The 23152-nt window shown below is 38.8% G+C and overlaps 2 protein-coding genes across 2 annotated transcripts; one reads left to right on the forward strand and one right to left on the reverse strand.

Annotated features, from left to right (window-relative positions):
• Positions 1–11867: 11867 nt before the first annotated feature.
• LOC132937512 (uncharacterized) lies at positions 11868–13395 on the reverse strand. The gene is made up of 3 exons (XM_061004330.1): positions 13051–13395; positions 12793–12986; positions 11868–12104 (listed from the first exon to the last, which is right to left on the reverse strand). The coding sequence occupies exons 1-3, from the start codon at positions 13163–13165 to the stop codon at positions 11868–11870; spliced, it is 546 nt and encodes a 181-aa protein (XP_060860313.1). The 5' UTR covers positions 13166–13395.
• A 479-nt stretch (positions 13396–13874) lies between these two features.
• On the forward strand, positions 13875–20545 carry LOC132933411 (uncharacterized). The gene is made up of 2 exons (XM_060999703.1): positions 13875–14014; positions 19937–20545. Exon 2 carries the CDS (start codon positions 19937–19939, stop codon positions 20543–20545), a length of 609 nt encoding a protein of 202 aa, XP_060855686.1. The 5' UTR covers positions 13875–14014.
• Positions 20546–23152: the final 2607 nt, after the last annotated feature.

The raw sequence follows: 23152 nt of genomic DNA on the forward strand, positions 1-23152 counted from the left end.
TCTGTAGGTACCTACATAAATGAGTGTGGTGTATTAAACATTTCAAGAATAATTAATTATTTATAGTGAATCTAAAGTAATCACACACGTGAAGTTAAGTATTAATTAAATTATTTACGTTTAAGTTATTCGTAGCCCGTGTATCGGGGGATGACTTGCAAATTTTAAAAACGGACTTGTAATTACTTGCAATTACCGAGGGATGTTTTGGCACAGGTTTGGGGTCGATGGACCAAAGTGGTAGGGCTAACTTCACGGTATATAACCTACCCTGAGGGGTAGGGGGATGACTTGCAAATCTTAAAAACGGACTTGCAATTACTTGCAATTACCGAGGGATGTTTTGGCACAGGTTTGGGGTCGATGGGCCAAAGTGGTAGGGCCAACTTCACGGTATATAACCTACCCTGTGGGGTAGGGGGATGACTTGCAAATTTTAAAAACGGACTTGCAATTACTTGCAATTACCGAGGGATGTTTTGGCACAGGTTTGGGGTCGATGGGCCAAAGTGGTAGGGCCAACTTCACGGTATATAACCTACCCTGAGGGGTAGGGGGATGACTTGCAAATTTTAAAAACGGACTTGCAATTACTTGCAATTACCGAGGGATGTTTTGGCACAGGTTTGGGGTCGATGGGCCAAAGTGGTAGGGCCAACTTCACGGTATATAACCTACCCTGAGGGGTAGGGGGATGACTTGCAAATTTTAAAAACGGACTTGCAATTACTTGCAATTACCGAGGGATGTTTTGGCACAGGTTTGGGGTCGATGGGCCAAAGTGGTAGGGCCAACTTCACGGTATATAACCTACCCTGTGGGGTAGGGGGATGACTTGCAAATTTTAAAAACGGACTTGCAATTACTTGCAATTACCGAGGGATGTTTTGGCACAGGTTTGGGGTCGATGGGCCAAAGTGGTAGGGCTACGTGAAGTTGTCCCTTACTTTCATATTTTTTGTTTTCTGAAGAAACTGCAGACTTGCAAATTGTATCGATAGACTTGCAATTACTTGCTAATAACTTGCTAAATAATGATCTAAATTTGAATTCGGTAGTTTTAGGTCGGAGGGCCAACTTCACATACGTAATTTTGACGTATATGAATTGTTCAAGAATCCATTATAAATAATAAAAATTTTTTTTTAAGCAATAAAATACTGTTGTTTAATCATTTATTTCTACACCTTAAAAATATCCAATCGAGGTAAAAAATATACCATTCGATGTAAAATTTTCTTCTCTATTCAATGGTAATATCATACGTGTCATTACTTCAGCGCCAGCACAACCAAGTCCAATTGAAAATATATAAGAAAATGACAGCCCGCGGTCACATGGCGTATAGGTAATATGGTAGCGTGGCAGCCGGCGACCACATTTTTAGTGTTATCACCCGCCGCCCGGTGGCCGCCGGCGGTCACGTGGCAGTCAACGTGTTTAATAGATTTTAGGTATTATAACGAACCCAATAATACACATGATATCGTCGCGTATACTGCAACAGACAGGGCGTATCTCAAAATTTGACAAAATGAGATTTTTATCGATATTGATAAAACAGGGCGTGTATAAAATATTTTGTTCTAAAATTTTTTTTGTTAGACTCCTGGTTACACTGTTAATCAGGAAAATGATAACACAGCGTATATCAAAACCTTGTATCAACATAACGTATCTCAGCTACTAACATAGCATGGCAGTAGCATTTTGAAAACTCGAAAGTAAAGTAAGTTTATTTTATAAATTAAGTAAATATATTCTTTAGATAGTGGTTAATTTTATTAAGAGGAATATTTGATGTGAAATACTGAAAGAATTATTGTAATTAAACATACACAAAAATATATATTTACTTCTGAAAATGTACTATTTAATCTTTTGAGATAAGCCTAGTTAGTCCACTATATAAAATGAGATAAGTGTTGTTGTTTTAAAGTAATAATTGTTAAATTTGAATATTTTTAGGTGAACAGAACCTTAATGACTACATTAAACATGATGTCTGACATTGAGTTTGAAAGTGATAATGATGATCCAAATTGTCTATCTGTTGATGAGTTAATGAATGCAGTTGACAATAATTCTCAATTAAAACAACCAAAAGTGATAATGTTAATCATATACAACAGCAAGAATTATTGCCTTTAAATGCATTAAATTCAACTGCTACATCTACAGAATTGGCTAGGGTTTGTGTTGAGAATATCAGACCTTTTGAAAATAGCAATAATTATGAAATAGACATAAATAATATTGAACACTTTGAATTTGAAAATGTTATCAATACATTGGGACATTATTATACAGATTCTCAGAACAGTGAAGTTATTGAGAATGAAGACATAAGTGAGGAAACATTAGGCATACCAACAATTTATCCAATAAATGATGCTGTGAGTCAAAATATTGAAGTTCTAGAATATGAAGGAAACACTAATAATAATGCACACAATGATGGTAAGAAACGCAGTAAGATTTCAAATCCAAATTCATGGAGCAGAAATACAAACAAAAGTAAAAGATTAAAAGGAGAACCATACATAGGATATAGGAGGAAAGAAAAAGATAGTACCCTAATTATTTTACATGACACTCCAAGAGAAGGGCGAAGTATTGGACCACCGTGCCAATCTGAAGTATGTAAAAAATGGAAAACAAGATTATGCTCGAGTATAAAACCTGAAGATCGTTTAAATATTTTCAATAATTTCTGGTCAATGACATCTTGGAAAGAAAAGCAAATATTTATTTTATCATTGATAGAAAAAGTTATTCCCAAGCAACGAACTACTGGAAGTTTAACATCTCGAAGAAATGGTTCATATTTTTATTTTTTAAAAATTGAAAATGATAAATTAGGGGTTTGCAAGAATATGTTCTTAAGTACTTTTGGTATTAAAGAACCAACACTGAGATATTGGTTAGAAAATAAAACTCAGTATGGATCAAAGTTGCCAAAAAATACACAGGAATTGGAAATTGAAGATGAAGATAGTGAACTTTTAGTAAATGATAGAAATGGACAAATAAAAGGAAATTCTAGACGAGCAATGAAACATAAAAATATTTACTTAAATACATTTTTTAATAAACTTCCCAAATTACCATCACATTACTGCAGAAAGTCTTCAAAAAAATTATACCTACAGACAGAAATAAATTCAATATCACAACTTTACAAGATTTATTGTGATAATTGTATGACTGATAAAGAAGAACCATTATGTAGAAAATCATTTGACAATAATTTTTCCCTAAAAAATCTTTCCATATTGTCTCCAAAAAAGGACCAATGTGACAAATGCTGTCAATACAATACTAAAAACTTGCCTGAAGAAGAGTATCAAAGACATCTGTTAAAAAAAAATCAAGCAAGAGATGAAAAATCTAATGACAAAATGTCTGCAAAAGCTGGTGAATGTCACTTATTCACTTGTGATTTAATGGCAGTACAATTGCTTCCATATTCACAAGCAAGTTCTATTTATTTTAAAATGAAGCTTGCCGTTCATAACTATACTGTGTACAATTTAAGTACCCATGAAAGCACCTGTTACTGGTTTGATGAAAGTCAAACTGAACTTGTGGCATCAACATTTGCTTCATGTTTAATTGATATCATTGAAGAAACTTTAAACAAATGCTTAAAGCCAGTTATTGTTTATTCTGATGGTTGCACAGCACAGAATCACAATTGTGTTATGTCAAATGCTTAACTGCATCCCAGCATAAAATATAATATTAGTATAACACAAAAATTCTTAGAGAAGGGTGTAGTGATCGCCGTGAAGGACACGTTGAACACTAATACAATAATTATTTAAACGACGTAGCACGTTCGTTGTCGTCTTGAGTCGTGGTTGAGAAAGATAGGTAAATAATTAATAACACTTTTTTATACTTTTAAAATATGACAATTACATAACACTTTATTATTACAAGTTTGAATTACAAAATAACTATAAGCACTGTCGTAAGCTTGATAGACCTACGACGAGGGCTGACTATCTTCTAAGTAATAGTAGGTGCTCTACCCGTATTTATGCGGGTTCTAACAATGACGTATTGGTGGCGTGATATCTATATTCTAATATTACTTCCCTAGTAATGTCAAATTGCATTATGATGGGACTAGGTAAAACAACTTGTTGTTTTCACCTCTGATCCACGCTTCCTGTTATTTAGGCCTATTTTACATTGCATATTACTACCTACATTACCCATTATAAATTATACTAAATGTATAATTTATTCTACGTGATATTGTTTAATATCCTATTATAGCTGTGGGTATTAATACATCCCTAATATTGTTGAATTGCACTATTTTGTGACTAGGTAAAACAACTTGTTGTTTTCACCTTTGCTCTATGTTTCCTGTTATTTAGGATTATATTAAATACCTACGTTTCTACTCATAAATTATACTATGTATAATTTATTATTTTACTTATTTTATTTAAAATAATATAATAGCTTTTGGGTTTACTACATCCCTCCCCTCTAAGATGAAAGTCTTTGACTTTCCAAAAAAAAAATAAATAAAATATAATATATTAATTTCCCCCCCATTAATTCATGTTGAATTTTAATTTGGGATAGATTAGGTTGGACACTACGCTCACTCCCTCTGGAACAACTTCTACTGTTTCTGGTGTTGTGTTGGTGACCTCCGCTGTTGATTCTGGTGTTGGAGTTTGTGTCCATTTATTTTCCATCATGATAGGACACTCCCATGGTCTGGGTGGTGGTGTTTTTGTTGTTTCCTGTCTGACGAACCAGACGATTATAATGTTTATTGTTATAATAATCATTATAGAAGCTCCCCCAATGACGACATATATATATATTTTTGTTTCGATTTGATCGTACCGGTCTTCATGTTGTCGTTGGTTCGTGATTTGTTCTTTAGTATAAGTTATTGCGTTCATGTCGTGCATTTGGTTTGTTTTTACATGATGTGCCTCCATTGTTTTGGCATACTGCTTCTGGCTGTTGTCTTCTTCTCTGTCTCTGATGACCGATGTTGGAATGAAATCAGTATACTGAGATTTTCCTGCTATGCGTCCTGGAATGAGAACGTCTCTGTTCGCATAACTACGGCATGTTTCGTTTAATGAAATTATCCCGGCTCCTTCTAATATATGGTTCTTTGATTCTTGGTCTCCATCGCAGGTGACGAATAATGAGTCGTTATTTGTAACATATAACCACTCGTATTTTTGTTTTAATTTGTGGAACACTGTTGTTGCCATTTCGATATGTCATATCTCACAATTGTCTGGTACCTCTCGCGGCTCCTGCATTAGGAGTATTTCACACACTGGTCTCATACTCCTAGAATGTAAAGGGTGCGTTTCGGGGCATACCAAAAATTCGTGGACAGGTTTACAAATGGTGGGATTAAAATTGTCATAAGTCGAGTAGAGCTCCTTTGATTTTGTTACAGCTAAAAAATCGTGCTTAGGCTTAATATACATACATTTCTTTTTGTTATCTGTAATACACACTGGAAGTGGTATTAAATTATATAAACTTAAAACATGTTGATACACTAGTAGAATCCTTAAAATAAAAACAATGTTATTATTATTAGAATATACCGTCAAATCTGCATGCTTTACTAAATCGTAAACATTGCTATATTGCACCTCGAGTGGCATATTGGTCCCACTAGGTAGAATAAGTTTAATGTTTTTAAACTGTTCTAGTAAATCTTTCGCACTTATTAAACTCGGATGTATTTGTCCTGACCTAGCACTTTGTAATATCTCGACGAATGTATTTACCCGCATCATTTGTATTACCAATGCCTGATTAACCATTATGAATCGCTTATTCGATTTAATTTCCGGGAAAGTGACATTGGTTAAACTAACTAAATTCGCTGTTGTTAGTTTTAGTGACCCTAATTGTTCTTCGAAAGTTTCCGCTTGTAGTTTTAAAATTCTAAGATTTTCGTCTACTAGGTTTATTGGGCCCCCCTTTTTTTCTCGTAGTTTACCTATAGAGGACTCAAATTTCTTTATGCATGCCCAATTGCACAACCCATATAGTACCTGTGCTGCTTGTGCAACGTATTGCATTACCCCCCGGCGACGCCTAAGTTCGACGGAGTCTAGTAGTAATTGCTTACGCTGTAGTATTTTTTTATTTAATAATAACGCATGACTTAATAAAGGTTCACAACCTATTGATGCTCCTAACGTAGTGCCGTACGCATCGAGTTCGGTACATAGGGCTTGTAATTTGTGCATATGATCTTCAATTACGTCCCATTGTTCACTATAACATGATGTGTCAAGAAAAAATACCAAATCCCATGTGTTAGTAACAATTTTAATTGGACCTATATTTTCGTAATAGATACCGGATCTTGGCGGCAATTGATTGTCTGAGAATCGTAACTGTGACATCACCAGCGTACAGCCAATTATTAACTGCATAATAATTTGACTGGATTGGACATAAAACAAAAAAAAATAATAATAAAAATAAAACTAGATACACGTATTTGTATTGTCTATGTGTATTTTATGTTTATAAACATGTCTATATATATATACCTATCTCTACTAATATGTATATATCTATTACTACTTTATGCAAAAAATTGAATTGCTTTCCTCATAGTTCGGTTTCATAAAACAATTTAACATTGTTTATATGTATACGGTAACCCTTACGACCTTTGTTAAAAGTAATGTTTTTGTTATCGTGTACCGAGAGTACTTCGTATGGGCCCGTCCAATTTTTACTCAACGTGTTACGTTTGTTATGCTCTTTTACTAGGACTTTGTCCCCTACTTGTATATTAATCGCGTGTGAATTTTTATCGTAGTAATGCTTATTATTTTCTTTCTTTTTAACTAAATTGGCGCGTGCCAGTTTTTGCGCTTCCTGCATAATTCGTTTTAAATCGAGTACGTAATTATCATAATTGTATTGTGCTTGGGGTTCCCTAAGAAATGACGACGGAATATTCGGTTTCCGCCCGGATACTAATTCGTACGGTGTATACGAGGTTGACATATGAACTGTTGTGTTATAGTAAAACATCGCGTATGTTAGCAACCTATCCCTAAAATTAGTACCACAGTCGGTGAGTATCGAAGTCGGAATTCCGAAAATGCCCACAAAATGTTCTACGAATGCTTGCGCTACCGTAGATGCATCAGTGGTGACTACCGCCATTGCTAGCGAGTACCGTGATAATTCATCTTGTAGTGTTAAGATGCACATGTTTCCCCCTGTCGTGGGCGGTAATGGACCCACTATGTCTACACATATACGTTCGAGCGGTTTTGTTACCGTCGAGGTGATAATCATATATTGTTTCGTTCTGATATGCGACTTATTTTTCTGACATATGTCACAATTCCTAATATATTTTTTAACGTCTTTTTTTAACTTTTTCCAATTGTAGTTTATCTGTAACCGTTTCACAGTCCGTGATACACCAGAATGCCCCCCAATCGGAGTGCTATGATATTCATATATGATACGCTCCCGCTCTTCTGCGGTCCAGCTTTGCTCAGTATAGATTTTTATACATACCTCGGTTCTCTTGAGCACGTACCTGAACATGGTTCTAATACGCTCAAAGTTGGTAAGAGTCGTTAACCCTTCAAAACGAGTAATGGAAAATTGATTTATTCCATTCGTTTCGCTAAATGTTTTTAGTTCGTCTATAGCCAAAAAAAACTGTTCCCCCGTTAATTCGGTTAAATGTGTTTCTTTTTATTTATACAATACGGTTATTCGATTATCTTTATTAACTACAATAAATTTGTTTTCGTTCGTGAATTTTATCTGGGTCATAATTTCATGTTTCGTTAACCGTGGTGTATTAATTTTATGGGTTACAACGTCCGTTGCAGTCAATAGGTCCCCCTCTAGATGGAAAATATCAGAATACTCATTAAAAATGTTTATAATGTTTTGTTTTTCTTCCTTATTCAAATGATCAGTTTTAATTGAATCGTTTAATAATTTTATTCGACCCGGGTGACTCCTATCTACCGGCTCGTGATCCTCATTAATAAAAAAAATCTTATCCGTATATGGCTCCCATTTCAAATTACTCGTGGTTAATTCGTCAATAATAAATGATTGTTCGGATATGTTAATTATATTACTTATTATGGTGTTGTCGCGCACCGGGCTTAAACTATTTGATATTGTAACATCGTCGTTTATAGCATATTTTTTAATCGCTACTAAATTAGACCGTATTATCTCATCGGCTTTGACCTGTAACATGCAATTACCGCGCGCAGGTATTATAATAGATTCGACTTTGTTCTCTATGGTTTCGGGTATAATTAGTACTCCTTTATCCCAATCAGTTATAGCTTTATTATTTTTTAGAAATGCTATACCTAAGATGCCTGCTTCCGGTATAGGAAAATTGTCATAGACAATATCGAATTTTACGTTAAACTTTTTGTCTTTAATAAAAACGTCGACCACTACTGTTCCTATAGTTAATATTGTAGTCGCGCCTATTCCTTTTATGTGTCGTTTTTCGACTTCATTAACAACGATATGTTCTTTTAATATCGATAATTTAATAATATTCATATCCGCGCCACTATCTATCAAAAATTTACCTTCGCTAGGTATAAAGTCCTTAGACCTACATATAATGTGTTCGGCGTTAATTGGTGTGATAATTCGTACGTTATTTTTAATTTCGCCTATTGTATGCGACGTAGAACTACCTGAACTTCCTGAAGGCTCCCCCTCGGAATTTTTCCTGTCTCTTAATTTTCGACATTCACTGATGTCGTGATTTTTTAATTTGCAATATTTGCAGAACTTAACCTGACCCGTATACTCCTTTTTAATATCCGGTTTGTTTGAAATATTTTTCTCTAAAGTCCTACACTCATTAGCGTAATGACCTATTTGGTCGCACCGAAAACATTTGATTGTACTTTTATCGACATTCGGTCGATCCCCCGTTTTTCTGAAATCGGTTTTAAAATTGTTCCGCGTATTATTTCGAAAATTACTTTTATACTCAGGTTTCGTCGGCGTTGTTGTTTTTGCAAAAACCGCCTCCTGTTCTATCGCAAGTAAAACGGCTTCTTCAAAATTACTAACATTACGCGATAGTAATATTATTTTAATGGGTTCCTGTACTGCACCTATAAACACGCTGAGCGCGTGCTCTTGTACTGATTGTGCGTGTATTTTGGCTTCTGCCGCGCTTTTTCCTATGGTTAATGCCCGTGTCAATTCGTGACACGATTTTTCGATACGTTGAGCAAAATCTTTTATTGTTTCATACTGACCTAACTTCATAAAGGCCCACCACTAGCCGGCTGGGGAGCCAAAATAGTGGTAGGGGCTACGCCCCGGGTTGATCCACTGACATCAACTAAAAACTTAGTCAGTACCACGGGAGAGGGGAGCCCCACCGCGCACAGATACGGCCAGCCGGAGCTGTGCGTGGTGCCCCTCAAGGTTGAGGAGCCTACCTCGGCTGAAACGTGGTGGCTGTGGGACAGGCGCCAGATAGTAGTACATAAACCACAACACCTAGTGGGAGGTCCGGTACCCAAGGTGGCACTTAACTGAGTCATCCCGGCCCTCAGAAAAGGTACGGGCCCTCCGGGGCCCGGTGCTGGTGGTCCACAGACGACCCTAGGCCGTAGGCGGTAAGCCGTCGACGTCCTAGCTCCACCTCCGCCCGTAAGTAGCGCCCAGCGCTAAGGCACGGACGGACGGCGGTAGACGAGAGCCACAAAACCCGGAGACTCCTGACCTAACTTCATAGTATTTAGCTGCCCACGTAAGTATTGTAATGAATGGGTTGTACTAAATATTGTTCCCAAATGCGATTTTAATTCTTCCCAACTACTAATCTTCCGATACCTAACCGCGTCAAAAGCTTTCCCCTTTAACTTGGTGAGTACGGCACCTAAAATATCAGATGTCATTGTATCAGGTATTTTAGAAAAAACAAATTCACATTGCGAAATAAAAGATGCTAGGTCCGTTTCATTCCCTCCTGAGAATTCGGGTAGGAACCTCAAGGCAGTAATGAAATCTAACTGATTAACCATAGTGTCGGATGTATCTAACAAACTCCTAGTAATAGTTTGATCCAAATTTATCAACACACCCGTATTGATTGTACTGTTTTCTGTACTATCAGAACCCTCGGAATTTATTGTATCCGTTAAAACTGAATCTGATTCTGGTTCTTTTAACTCTGGGTCGTCTGTACTTAACCCTTTACTCCTTGTATATATCTACAGTATACAACCTTAACTCACAACAGATTTGACTAAGTATATTTTAATATTAATAACTTACACTTGGTCCATCTGGCGGGAGGTGGAAGAATGCGTCCCTTGAAACTGCTCTGGTTTCGTTTGGAAATCCTCCTTGGACTGCAGTCCGTCCCTATGAGCAATAAAATATTTAAAAAATGTTTTTAAAAATATAAAAAAAAGAATAAAAAAAAGTTTTTAAAACACTTGCAGCAATGTTTTGATGGCCACTTTTTCATTAAAAAAAATATATTAAATTAACATTTTTAAAATGTATTAAAAATATTTTTTGATAGTCTTTAAAATCTATTTAAATTATTTTTTTGTTGTTTTTAAATAAACAAAAAAGATTTTTTATATATTTTGTAAAAGCGTCCTAAATGTTTTTTTAAACATATGCATAAATGTTAAAAATGCAGTGTTTTCAGCTAAAAAGAACATTTAAAATAATTGTTATAGGTAGATTATGTTAATTTTTCATATACACACATAGGCCATTATAGAATTGCAAGAATTTGTTTATTAAAAAAAAAACATGTATTAATTTATAATTCAATATCATAAAAAAAAAATTAATTTTAAATAAAATAATAAAGAACCTTGATGGTTAGGCATAGGTAATAATATGTATAAAATGAATACAAAATAAAATAATAATATATACACCTAATAAGATATGTATATTTAGTGTGTATATATTAATGTATATAATTATTATAGCTATACTTGAATACTTATTTTTAAAAGAAAATAACACTTATAATTATAATAAAATAAAAACAATAACCACACTTGGAATTAATACTTATTTATAAAAGAAAATAATAACTTATAAGTATAATAAAATAAAAACAATAATCACACTTGGAATTAATACTTATTTATAAAAGAAAATTACAACTTATAAGTATAATAAAATAAAAACAATAACCACACTTAGATGTAACAAATAACTGGTTATAAGTCAGATAGGCTGGTCAGAACATGTGGCAGGATCATCATCATCTATTGCTGAAGTAGTCAAAGAAGATACTTTAATGGCATTTCTATAATTAATAAATACAATCATATTAAAAAATAAATCTTATAATAATGTAAAATAACTGAAAATGTAGGTATGCCTTTTAATTCTGGTTTCGCTCTGAGCCATCCATGGGCTTATAAATTCTATAATACTAGCTTTTGTAGTGGTAGGAAATTTGTGTTGTATTGCACCTAATAATAAAATATAAAACAATATTATATATACTATAAAATTATGTACCTAATACCTACAAAATACGAGCAATAAACATTTAATTTGGAAACAAGCTTCTCTACAATTTTGAATATTATAATATAAAAGTGTTAGAAATACTACAAGTTATATGATAACATTAATAACTCTATTCAAAATTACTGTTTATTACTGTTAGAGTCGTTCCTACGCAATGTCCAGTAAAGTTTCAGTTAATACTAACTGACTGATAATATATTTTATTACAGGCAGAATTCTGGCGGTTATAAGAGTCTGCCAACTTTAACTGGATATTGTATTCTTATAAGAACTAACCTTAGAGAATTAACAATATTGTTTGTAATTCAAGGATGTGAAACTTGTTCATAAATATTAAAATTGTGAATAATAAAAAATAATTGATATGAATATTGCCTACTTATTATGACTTTGTGAATTGGACTTGCTTCAAGACTTTTTTTTTTTTGCCACTTCCAACTATAATCTGCAATAAATTCATCTGAAAACATTATCCTCATTGTTGATGTTGTCATTTTGGATAAACTCTTTATCCCACCAATTGTAAATGCAATTGTGGACACCTATTAAGTTAATTGTACATTATTAATGCATGGTCTAACATATTTTAAAATACAAAAAATATATTTTTATTAAAGAATATCACACCACTAACTTTTTTTAATTTTGAGTCTGTTGGTGTATTATTGTAGCCAAAATTATTAAAAACGTTTTAGTAAAAATCCAAAGTTGAAAAAAATGATTATTTATCAAGATAATGAGTCGATAAATGCCGCGTGGCGCTATATATAGAACCGACGGGTGAGTAGCCGCCAATGTGTTACATGTTTATGTATTTTGATTTACACAATGGTTTTAATAACTTACAACACAGTATTTCAGAATTTTGTTTTTCATAAGCCGAAGTATATCTATGTGCTTAAGACGAGCTATTGATTTAAAATTTAATATATATTAAAATATATATTTAGTGTGGTGATGCCCTTTAATATAGGTATAATGAAATTATATTATTTAAGAGAAAATTTTTATTTAGGTATTATTTTTTTTATACTTATACAATATATATATTGTTTCAACTTAGAAATTGGTTTCTAATAATATTACACTAACCTTGGCTTATTAATTTAAAAGAATATATGCACTAAAATATTAAAACAAATGTATTATATAATTTAACTAATACATATTATGAATAGAAAATAATATAAAGTAGTAAACTAGCTATCTACTTTAACACTTCATAATTACCAGTTTATGAAAATATTCAATATCTTCAAGTTTGTTTTCTAACATCTTAAGACCATCTTCACTTTTTATTGGAAATATATTGTCCATTTCATAATTAGATACTACTACAATTTTTTTATCATCAGTTGTATCCTTATTATCAATGAGATGATGTTTAATATAAGAAACAGTATTCCTTAGTTTCATTAAATCGGCTGCAATAATGGTGCAATTAAAATTAAGAACTTTAAAAAAAATAATTTAAGATTTTTAACTCACCAGAAATGAAACACAGGTCTGATGAAGAGTATCGGTGTTCGTTTTTACTGTAACGTGTACCAATTAAAGGACATACAGGTTTAGAAGACTTATCACCTTCAACTAGAGTACTCATAACAGCTCTAGAGCTTGATGTAGAAGGTGACAAAGTTGATATTGAATTAAATGTTCTCTTTGTAGCAGATTTCAACAATACAGGTGGAGGAGTAGGAAACTGACGTTCAATGTTTACTGGTAATCTGGCTTGTAGTCCTAAGTTTTCAATAGAACTGGTCGAAGGATGTGGATCATTATTATCTACAGCAATATCCTCATCGCTACTACTTATTCCAAAAAGTTGCTTTGAAGAAGTTGTTCTTTTTCGGCAACCTTTACCTCTAATTTCAAACTCAGAATCTAAATTAGACTCACTTTGTTTTTTATTTGCTTTTATCATCATTTTATAATCTCTCTCATAATCACCTATAAAAATAAATCAATTTTGACATAAGTATTTTAAAAATCTCACTATAAAAAGTAGCCAGCTTCAATGCTTATTTTGTAATTAATTGAATATTGTAGTTATAAGAACAAAGTAAATTGATTAATAACAAAACAAATTTCTTACTAAATTAATTATTAAAATTAAACTTACTAATATCTTGTTCAATAATGACCATATGTCGCGGTCGTTATCGCAACGACCGCGGCGTCTCTATCGACGTCCGCGAGATCGCGACCGACAACCGGTCTGGCCGCCGCCTGTGGCACGGCCGCCGGCCCGGCCAGCGGCGGTGGCGACGGCAAGACAGCTTTGTCTGGACCGTCGTCGACGAACTAACGCGCTTGATTTACTGTAGCTACAATTGTATATGATTAAACGTGTCGCCGTTCAATAAATCGTGTCGTACCAGTAACTGTTGTCAGTGTTATCCTTTCAAAACCGTTCCTACACCTACATTGGCGCAGTCGAGTAAGGAGTAAGGTAAGTGCTAATTTTAATAAAAAATAATTTTACGTAAATTAAAGTAAATTAGCACATATCGGGTTAAAAGAACCTACAATTTATAGGTGTCCTGATCATACCGGTTCCTAATATTTTTTATTCTGATTTTTTTTTATTATAAATAAAATATTAAGGGCTTGTCCAATCTAAGGTGGTAAATTGTAGCAAAGTTTGCATAATTTAGCGTAATCCCTACAGTGCTAAACTTGGTTTAGGCTATTTATAGATTGGAAAGTACATATCTCTACCAGCGATAGCCCGAGTTACGTAATTTCGTATCCATTACGTAATTTCGTAATTTAATTTAGTATAGATAATAGCAATTAGATTTAATCTCCACAATGGCTGTTAAACGCATTAGTGAGTTAAATATTGTCGATATTAACAGGGAATTATTGAAACGTGGTATTGAGACCGGGGGGTCCAAGGCCGATAAACTCTTAGCATTAGAAGAGTATATTAGGGCTAAGGAAAATATGGATCCAGGATCAGTACGGTTTGGGGAAACTGACGAGACGTCAGCCCAGGTACCGGGAGGGAAAACATCGGAGGCTCTGAGTGGGGAGGATGAGGTCGACTCTGATAAGAATTTGATAAACCACTTCATGGAGCAGATGTTAGATAGACTGGAGGGGTTGGAAGCAACGGTCGACAAGCAGCAACTGACAATCGCTACTCTCAGCGAGAGCGTGGAACGCTTGGAGCGGGAGTTAGCCGAAGAAAAGCTTAGGTCGACCGAACGGGTGGAGCAAGCAAGTTGCTCATGCCGTGGAAATTCCCAACAACCATCAACCAGCGATATGTCCGGGGCAAATCAGATTTGCCCGGACAAAAGTCAAAATCTTCCGGTCAAAACTCAAAGTGTGAGTTTTGAGAGCCGATGGGCGAACATACGGAGCAGATTGACCGGGGAAAACCCGAGAAATCGGAGTGTTTCCGGAGTTTCCGGTAACCGGTCCGGAGTGTCCGGTGAAACGTCCGGAGTCTTCGGTAATCTGTCCGGAGTGTTCGGTGAAGGGTCCGGTAGAAGTCGTGAGGAAGCGTTACGGAGTAGTTTTTCCGGTGAAAAACGCGTGCATTTCCCGGATAGCCTGCTCATTCCTCAAAATGAGTTGAATATGGCCCGTGCGTCGATACCAGAGTTTGCCGGTAAGAGGGAGGAAGACCCGGTGCGGTTTTTGCTCCAGGCCGAGGCAATACTTGAAGAAACTGGTATCCACAAGGCTAGATGGGTGACCGTTTTGGCCCCTCAGCTTAAGGCACAGGCAGGAACATGGTGGGGAACCATGAGAGCGTTGGACTTACCATGGCAAGAGTTCAGGTCTGAACTATTGGAGAAGTTCAACGGGGACGAGTTGCAGTCGAGTCTGCAATCAGAATTGTTGAGCACCGCTCAGACCAAGACCGAAACACTGGGGGAGTACGTCCTACATAAGTACCAGTTGTATCGGAGGTTAAACCTTGGTCTGACAGAAGAAGCGGTGGTAATGACAGTGATTGGGCTCATGCGTGATGAATTTAGAATTCATGCACGTATACAGCGACTGAAATCGTTCAGCGAATTACGAGCGCTTGCCCATGTACTGGATGGTAGCAAGGCCGTAATGTCGGATAAGGCGGGAGTGAGCACCAGCGTACCACCAAAGTTAAAATGGTTGGATAAACGAAAAGCTGAGAGTGCTGAGAAATCCCAAGTGCCGAATCCGAAGCAACGACAATCTTCGGGAGCAGGGTGCAGGGTATGTGGTAGTCATGACCACTGGAAAGCTGCATGTCCAAAAAGAAAGTCGGAGTCGGGAAACGCCAAAACGACCGGCGGGACCGCCGGGTCCCGGCCGGCCAGGAAGTAACCGGCGGAAAAAGTACGAGTCGTCCGAAGAGAGGTAAGCAACGGAGTTCAAGTCGGGCAGTGAGTAACGTTCCGGTACAGGAACCACAAATTACAAGAACTGACCCGAAGAAACGGAACTTCGGAGCGTTACGGACCGGAGACTCGGGAAAGGACCCGAAGAAATCGGGTCAGAAGGGTTCTGAACCGGAGAAATCCGGTACGAACGAAATTCCTCCGGAGAAAAAACTTTGGTCACCCGAAGATAACCTCCGGAGTGAAGAGTTGTCCGGTGAAAACCGTCGAGCCTCTAGGAAAACACCGGAGAAATCGCCGAATCCACCCGAGAAAACCCATTGAAAGCGACGTTCCGACAAAGGAACCACAGTTCGTGACAATGGACCGGGTAAATGGTTCGGTGATGGATACGGGTTCCGACCAGCTGGACAACAGGTCGGGAAAATCATTAAGGATCGAAAATGTTCCGGACAAAAGTGAAAATTTCACCGAGGTGAGTAATTTTTCCAATAAAAATGTCGCGGACAGTATTTCAGGTGATGCGGAACAAGATGAGTTAACAAAGCAGTTGTTAATTTGTCCGGTCACATCCGAAGATTTTTCCGAGGAGTTTATTCCTGATCCACGGGAAAAGTGCAAGAGGAAAGACTCGGATACGGACTCAAAGTTTGAGTTGAGAAAACGCTTTTCGGATCTGCGGACCGGAGTGTTAGAGTCTCCAGCCATTGCAACGGTGTCAACGGGGAAAACGAAAGTAACGGATGTTCCGTTACCGGCCATTGAACTAGAGTTTGCACTCGGGGCAGTAGTAGCGCTACTGGACTCCCAAGCGGCGAGGACATACGTCAAACCGTGGGTGGCAAAGAAGTTTGGCCGGAGTTTTACCGAAGAACTGGAGATTGTCCGGATGGCGGACGGTCGGACCCGAGAAATTACGGAGTTTTCCGAATTTCGGGCCCGGATAGTGGATCTGGAGGTAAGCTTTAGGGCCGCAGTGCTAGACAACCTAATTGGAGATGTCTTCCTGGGCCATGATTTCCTCGTGGAGCAACAAGTCGCTTGGGACTATAGCGGTTGCATAATCCACCTGGGGAAAGAAAGACGTGTTTCCGTGAGTTGGAGAAATCCAGTAACTCCGGTCACCGTAGGAGTGGACTTAACAACCGCAGGTTTACCCGAAGGAGAGTACGGTATGCGGGTCAAAGAAGTCCTATGCCAATATCCGGAGGTATTCTCCGGAGAGGTAGGCAGAACTCGGGTGATAGAGCACCAGATCCGTCTCAAGGATCCAAATCCGGTGGCTCTAAACGCTTACGGGTACTCCCGAGAGAAAAACGAGGTGATTGCCGAGATGGTGCGAGACATGGAGGAACAGGGTTTTGTCGAACCGAGCATATCTCCATGGGCTGCACCGGTGGTACTCGTGAAGAAAAAGGATGGTTCACGTAGATTTTGCGTTGACTATCGCCGTCTGAACATGCAGACGGAGTCGGACGCTCACCCGATGCCGGATCTCCATGACATGGTCCGAGGAATGGGTGGAGCGAAGATTTACAGCACCATGGATTTGAAATCAGGATACTGGCAGGTGGGTCTCTCACCAGAGACACGTCCACTCACGGCGTTTAGGACCCAAAGAGGATTATTCCAGTTCAGAGTAATGCCTTTTGGACTTAAAAACGCCCCCGCCACATTCTGCCGCTTGGTAAACGAAGTCTTCCGTGGGTTAGTTGGTAAATTTGTGTTGGTTTATTTAGATGATATCGTGGTATACTCCGAGGGTCCCGATCAACATCTAAACCACTTGCAGAGAGTCTTGGAGCGACTCCAGTCTTACGGTCTGACGTGCCAGCCGAAAAAATGTACATTCGGGGTGACACAGATCAAATTCCTAGGTCACGTCGTGGACGGTGAAGGAATAGACCGGGAGCCGGAAAAACTGACGGCGATTCAAGAATTACCGGTTCCAAAGAAGACTAAAGACGTGTTGCGGGTGTTAGGCGTTTGTGGTTGGTACAGTCAGTTCGTGCCGCACTACGCCGAGATCACAGCACCACTCACGAGTCTGTTGGCCAAAGGGACCAAATGGCGTTGGTCAGAAATTGAGCAAGAGGCGTTCCGGAAGTTGAAGGAGTCTTTGGTGTCCGCACCACGGCTCTGCCCTCCTCTTCCGGGTAAGCCATTCAACCTACAGACCGACGCGAGCGAAGTCGGAGTTGGTGCCGTGCTCTTCCAGCGGGGGGAGAGTGGTGACAGGAAAATCATTTCCTACGCCAGTAAAAAACTAAATCCAGCACAGGGAAGATACTCGGCAGTTGAACGTGAATGTCTAGCCATAGTTTGGGCGGTTGACAGGTTCAGGCCGTATCTTGAGTCTGGTAAGTTTACGTTATTTACAGATAACGCGGCACTCCGATGGTTACAGCAAGCTCGCTGTACCAACAGCAAACTAACGCGATGGGCGCTACAACTCGGGGCTTTCGATTTTGAAATCCGGCACGTGCCCGGAGTAGAAAATGAAGCAGCCGACGCGCTATCCCGTTGTCCGGTGGGACCGAACACAGTGGACGAAGAATCGTTGGAGAACAATATCCACGATCCCCCAGTGATTCGGCCCGGAGTGTCCGGAGAAACTTCCGGAGTCTTCGGTGATCTGTCCGGCATGTCCGGAGGATCCGGTGTGGGTGTCACCCAGTGTGGAGCGATCCAGCCGAAGAGGAGTGACGGAAACGTCACATTGCAAGCTGTCCGAGAGTGGCAACAAAACGACCCGAACATACGGGAGTTAGTTGCCAAACTCTCTGGAGACGGTGCAAGGTTCGGTCGGCTTCGGAAGTTGTACGTCATCCGGGACAAGGTGTTGCACCGCCACCCTCGATCCATCGCGCTTGGAGAAGAGGGGGTGGTCGTCCCGGTAGACAAGGCCCAGGTTTTGCTACAAAGGTTTCACGACCATGAGGCAGCGAATCACCCAGGGTGGAAAGAAACGTACCGAAGTATAAAGAGTCGTTTCTTTTGGGCCGGTATGCGTGAAGCAGTGCGTAATTACGTGCGGGCGTGTGACGTCTGTGCACGGGTAAAACCACTGAATCGCAAACCAGAAGATCAGATACGCACCAGAGTCCCACGGCAACCTTGGGAGGTGCTGAGTATCGATCTTATGGGTCCATACCCACGAACGCAGCGGGGTAAGACAACGATTTTGGTGGTAACTGATTGTTACAGTCGCTGGGTAGAGGCGTACCCCTTAGGAAAGGCGACGACCAAATCGATTGTAGATACATTCGAACGGGAGTTGTTCCCACGGTTCGGATACCCGAGGGCATTATTGTCAGATAATGGCCCGCAGTTCGTGTCCAAGGCAATGGGAGACGCACTCAAGAGGTGGGGAGTGGAAGGATGGACGACCCCAATATACCACCCACGTGCCAACCCGGTAGAAAGGCGAAATCAAGAGTTGAAGAAAGGGTTGCGGACCTTACTCGTTGATAAGCCTCATCATCTGTGGGATGTCTACCTGCCACACGTGTTGTTCTCTGTAAGGAACAGAGAAAACCGAAACACTGGACAGTCGCCGGCCAAAATGATGTTTGGTCGGGAGATCAAGGCCCCCGGAGACTGGCAGCTCGAGTTGGCTGAAGAGTCGCCGGACGACGGCAAAGGTGGTCCGGAGGTGTCCGGAGCAGATCGGAACCCTTCGGTAGAAATCGAAGATCCTCCGGTGGAACCGGATGATGCTCCGGTGGGAGAGAGGGGTTACCCGGTGGGGTCCAGCCCCAAAAAGCCCAGTACCCATATAGCCCCAGAATCCCCGGGAAAAGACAATCTGTCAGTAGGGGATTGGGTATATTACAAAGCGCATCCGCAATCAAGTGCGGAGAAGCGTTTTCACGCGGGGTTCGCCCCGAAATGGTTAGGTCCGGTTAAGTTGGGTAAACCACTAGGGACCGGAGTGTTCTTGACGGAGGGTAAACACCCTACTAAGTTACATGTCTCAGCGATGAAGCGAGCTGTAGGACCGTCAGAGAACACTAACTAATCATACTTTGTTTCAGATGGCAGAACGCGCCAATAACCCCCCACCGAACCGCAACAACCGGCCATCCCGCGGCATGATTGCCGCGCATGTGGAAAAGCTCCGGGCAATGGCCGCGCAGTTGTTGCGGGAAGCCAGGAGGCTGTCGGGCGATGGTCCGGAGGACACGGTGAGCGGTTGGTCGGCCGAACGCGCGGCTACCGCGTCGTTCGGCCGGATACGAGCAAGCCCGACTGCATGGGCCTTGTTCGAGCGGGGTTTCGCCGAGGGACGCCGGTCCACTCGAGCGAACACCCCACAGCCCGAAGCCGCCAGGCCTAGGGCAGGACCGCCCGGACGAGTGCCACCTCGCCGAACAGCGCCGGCGTACCAGCGCCACGACGTCCGGGATGGGCGTGGCCGGTTCAGGCGGCCAGCGGTTCAGCCACAAGCCGACCAGACCGACGAGCGGCCCATGGTACAGCCGCAAGCCCAGCAGCCCGTGGTGCCCCCGCCAACAGAGCCGCCAGCAGAGCAGCAGCTGGCCCAGCAGCCAGACACCCCGGAACAGCAGCTGGCCGCGGTGGAGCGGTGGGTCCAGGCCATGGAGGTGACGCCCGGGGACCCAGTCATCTTTCCCGTGGACTAGGTTGCTCGGTCGCGTCTCGCGGACTCGGGGGGGAGTATGTCGCGGTCGTTATCGCAACGACCGCGGCGTCTCTATCGACGTCCGCGAGATCGCGACCGACAACCGGTCTGGCCGCCGCCTGTGGCACGGCCGCCGGCCCGGCCAGCGGCGGTGGCGACGGCAAGACAGCTTTGTCTGGACCGTCGTCGACGAACTAACGCGCTTGATTTACTGTAGCTACAATTGTATATGATTAAACGTGTCGCCGTTCAATAAATCGTGTCGTACCAGTAACTGTTGTCAGTGTTATCCTTTCAAAACCGTTCCTACACCTACATTGAAAACTTCCCGATCATCTTTGCAATCTGTGTTTTCTTTTGCCAACTTTTTTATAGTGCTTACTCGAGCAACGGGGTATAAGCAGTGTTTATCATTCACTATCCACTTATTTGGTACTACATCATAGTATGTTACCTCATCCGTATCAATAATTTTGATTAATGACCACATTGTTACGTATTATCTGAAACTAAGTTGGAAAAAATAAGTTTAAAAAAATATATTGTTTTGTACCTACACATATACCATACCTATAGACATATATATTTTCTATTTTATTCTCTCCCTTAAATAATTCATAAATAAACATAAACAACCTTATACTTAAAATTCAAAATACTTAGGTAACTAAATACATAATCATTAAATTTACATCATTCAGCATTAAAGTTTTAAATTAAATGAACAAATATTTTACATGTTTTAGGAATAATATTCTTCATCTTATTGTTCATAAATCTAACTCTTATATTATAACCTAATATTAAAAGTACAAAAAATAACTTATCCTAATAAATAATCTTTACATTTACAATAGGTATTTAACATAGATGAATTAAAGGTAAGGCAATATATGACTGATTTTTGTATGGAAAATATATATATTTTAAGCAAATTTCTGAAACTGGCCACATTTTTAAGGTGGAAAAATGTTGAACGACATAAATTCCAAGTGATGAGCTATTACACGGCACTGAATAGTAATCTTCTTGTGATACAAATTTTTTACCAATGACAACTTCAGTTTTTAGTGATTTTGAATAAGCAAAGTTGTGCACCATTATAATATCACCATTCTTTGACCCACAGCAATTATCAGGTTTTGTTATTCTTAATTGAAAGTGGTGAAACATATGAATCTTGTATTGTGGTCCACAACAATCTGATAGAAGAGGACCATCACATGTGACCATATGTGATATTTTTGGCAATGATGATTGTTGAGGAGTTTCAAAATAGTTTTCTAATAAAAAACTGTTCAGCTAGTTTATTATATCCTCGCACCATTGATTTAATTTTTTGCAAATAATTTTCAAACTGAAATGCAGATATTGTTTCTAAAGTAAAATTTGATGTTATTCCTGAATAATAATCAGAGTCATCAACTAAATGAATTAAACCGTGAAAATTATGAGTGATAAAGTCTTTACTATACAGAAGAATAAAGTCTTCAACAAAACGCTGTAGTAACGATCTTGCATAACTGCGCATCTCACTATCTTTACACATTTTAGGTGACAATAAAATAGTCATTGCAAAATGAAGAGTTAGAAAGTTCTCATATTTTTTACTAGTTAGAACAGATTTTAAGACAACCGGTCCTAAATATAGTAAAAATGTTCTAAATTCAGTAGCTTTCCAACGAAGTAAAAGTTTCAGCTCTCTTGGTTTCCTATTAATCTCAATAGGTACACATGAACGATATTCAACTAATAATGATGATAATCTAAGACATAGTTTACTAGACAATTTGTGAGGAATATTTCCTGTACTCCATGTTAAAATCATAGTTCGAGTTACTCCTAAATAAACAAGGTGCATTATATCTAAAACAAATGAGTTGTTAAAATGCAGTCCTCGGATTTTTGTAAGTAACGTTTTAGTTTTACGAAATTCTGTATCTGACCAATTATGAAAATCTTCATTTGTTCTTAGTACACAATCAAGATCTGTAAATATTCTACGGTTGTTACTCGTTACACCTTTAACAACACATCTTGTACACGAGTTATACCCACTAAAAGACTTTATACCAAGAATGTCTGCCTTTGCAGGAGCATCACAACAGAAAGCAACAACTTTCACTGGTATTGTTTTTCCACTTTGATGTAAAATACCTTTCTCTGATAAATTATTCACTTCATTAACAAATTCTTCTAGGTAAGAATCCATATTGTAGTAAGCAAGTTACTACTTAACAATAAAACAAATTACTCAGGTACATAATTCTACTATACTATAATTTAGATACTGTAATTCGGCATAAATCGGATAATAGAAACGAAGTTAAGGGTTCTTTCTGTATATTACATTTTAATGTCTTGGGTAAGAGACGGTAGATATTAGGAACTCACTGAACCATAAATTACTCTGTATACGACAGATATTCAAATATAAAAAATATATACTATATGATTATTTTGATTACAACGCTGTACGCTGTACGTGACGATATCCAATATAAAAAATATTAATGATTATCTCAAATCGAATACACAGAATTATACTGGAAGTCATAAAAGGCGTGGGCTGGAACGATGTTTACACAAACCACATCCGTGAGCCGAG

The sequence above is a fragment of the Metopolophium dirhodum genome, chromosome 1, assembly GCF_019925205.1.
Source record: "Metopolophium dirhodum isolate CAU chromosome 1, ASM1992520v1, whole genome shotgun sequence".
Lineage (NCBI taxonomy): Eukaryota > Metazoa > Arthropoda > Insecta > Hemiptera > Aphididae > Metopolophium > Metopolophium dirhodum.

Coding starts and splice junctions, on each gene's coding strand:
- LOC132937512 (XM_061004330.1), bottom strand. CDS start 13,165: ATGAGTACTCTAGTTGAAGGTGATAAGTCTTCTAAACCTGTATGTCCT. Junction 12,987..13,050: donor AGACCTGTGTTTCATTTCTG/GTGAGTTAAAAA, acceptor CCATTATTGCAG/CCGATTTAATGAAACTAAGG. Junction 12,105..12,792: donor TTGAATATTTTCATAAACTG/GTAATTATGAAG, acceptor TTAACTTAATAG/GTGTCCACAATTGCATTTAC.
- LOC132933411 (XM_060999703.1), top strand. CDS start 19,937: ATGGCAGAACGCGCCAATAACCCCCCACCGAACCGCAACAACCGGCCA.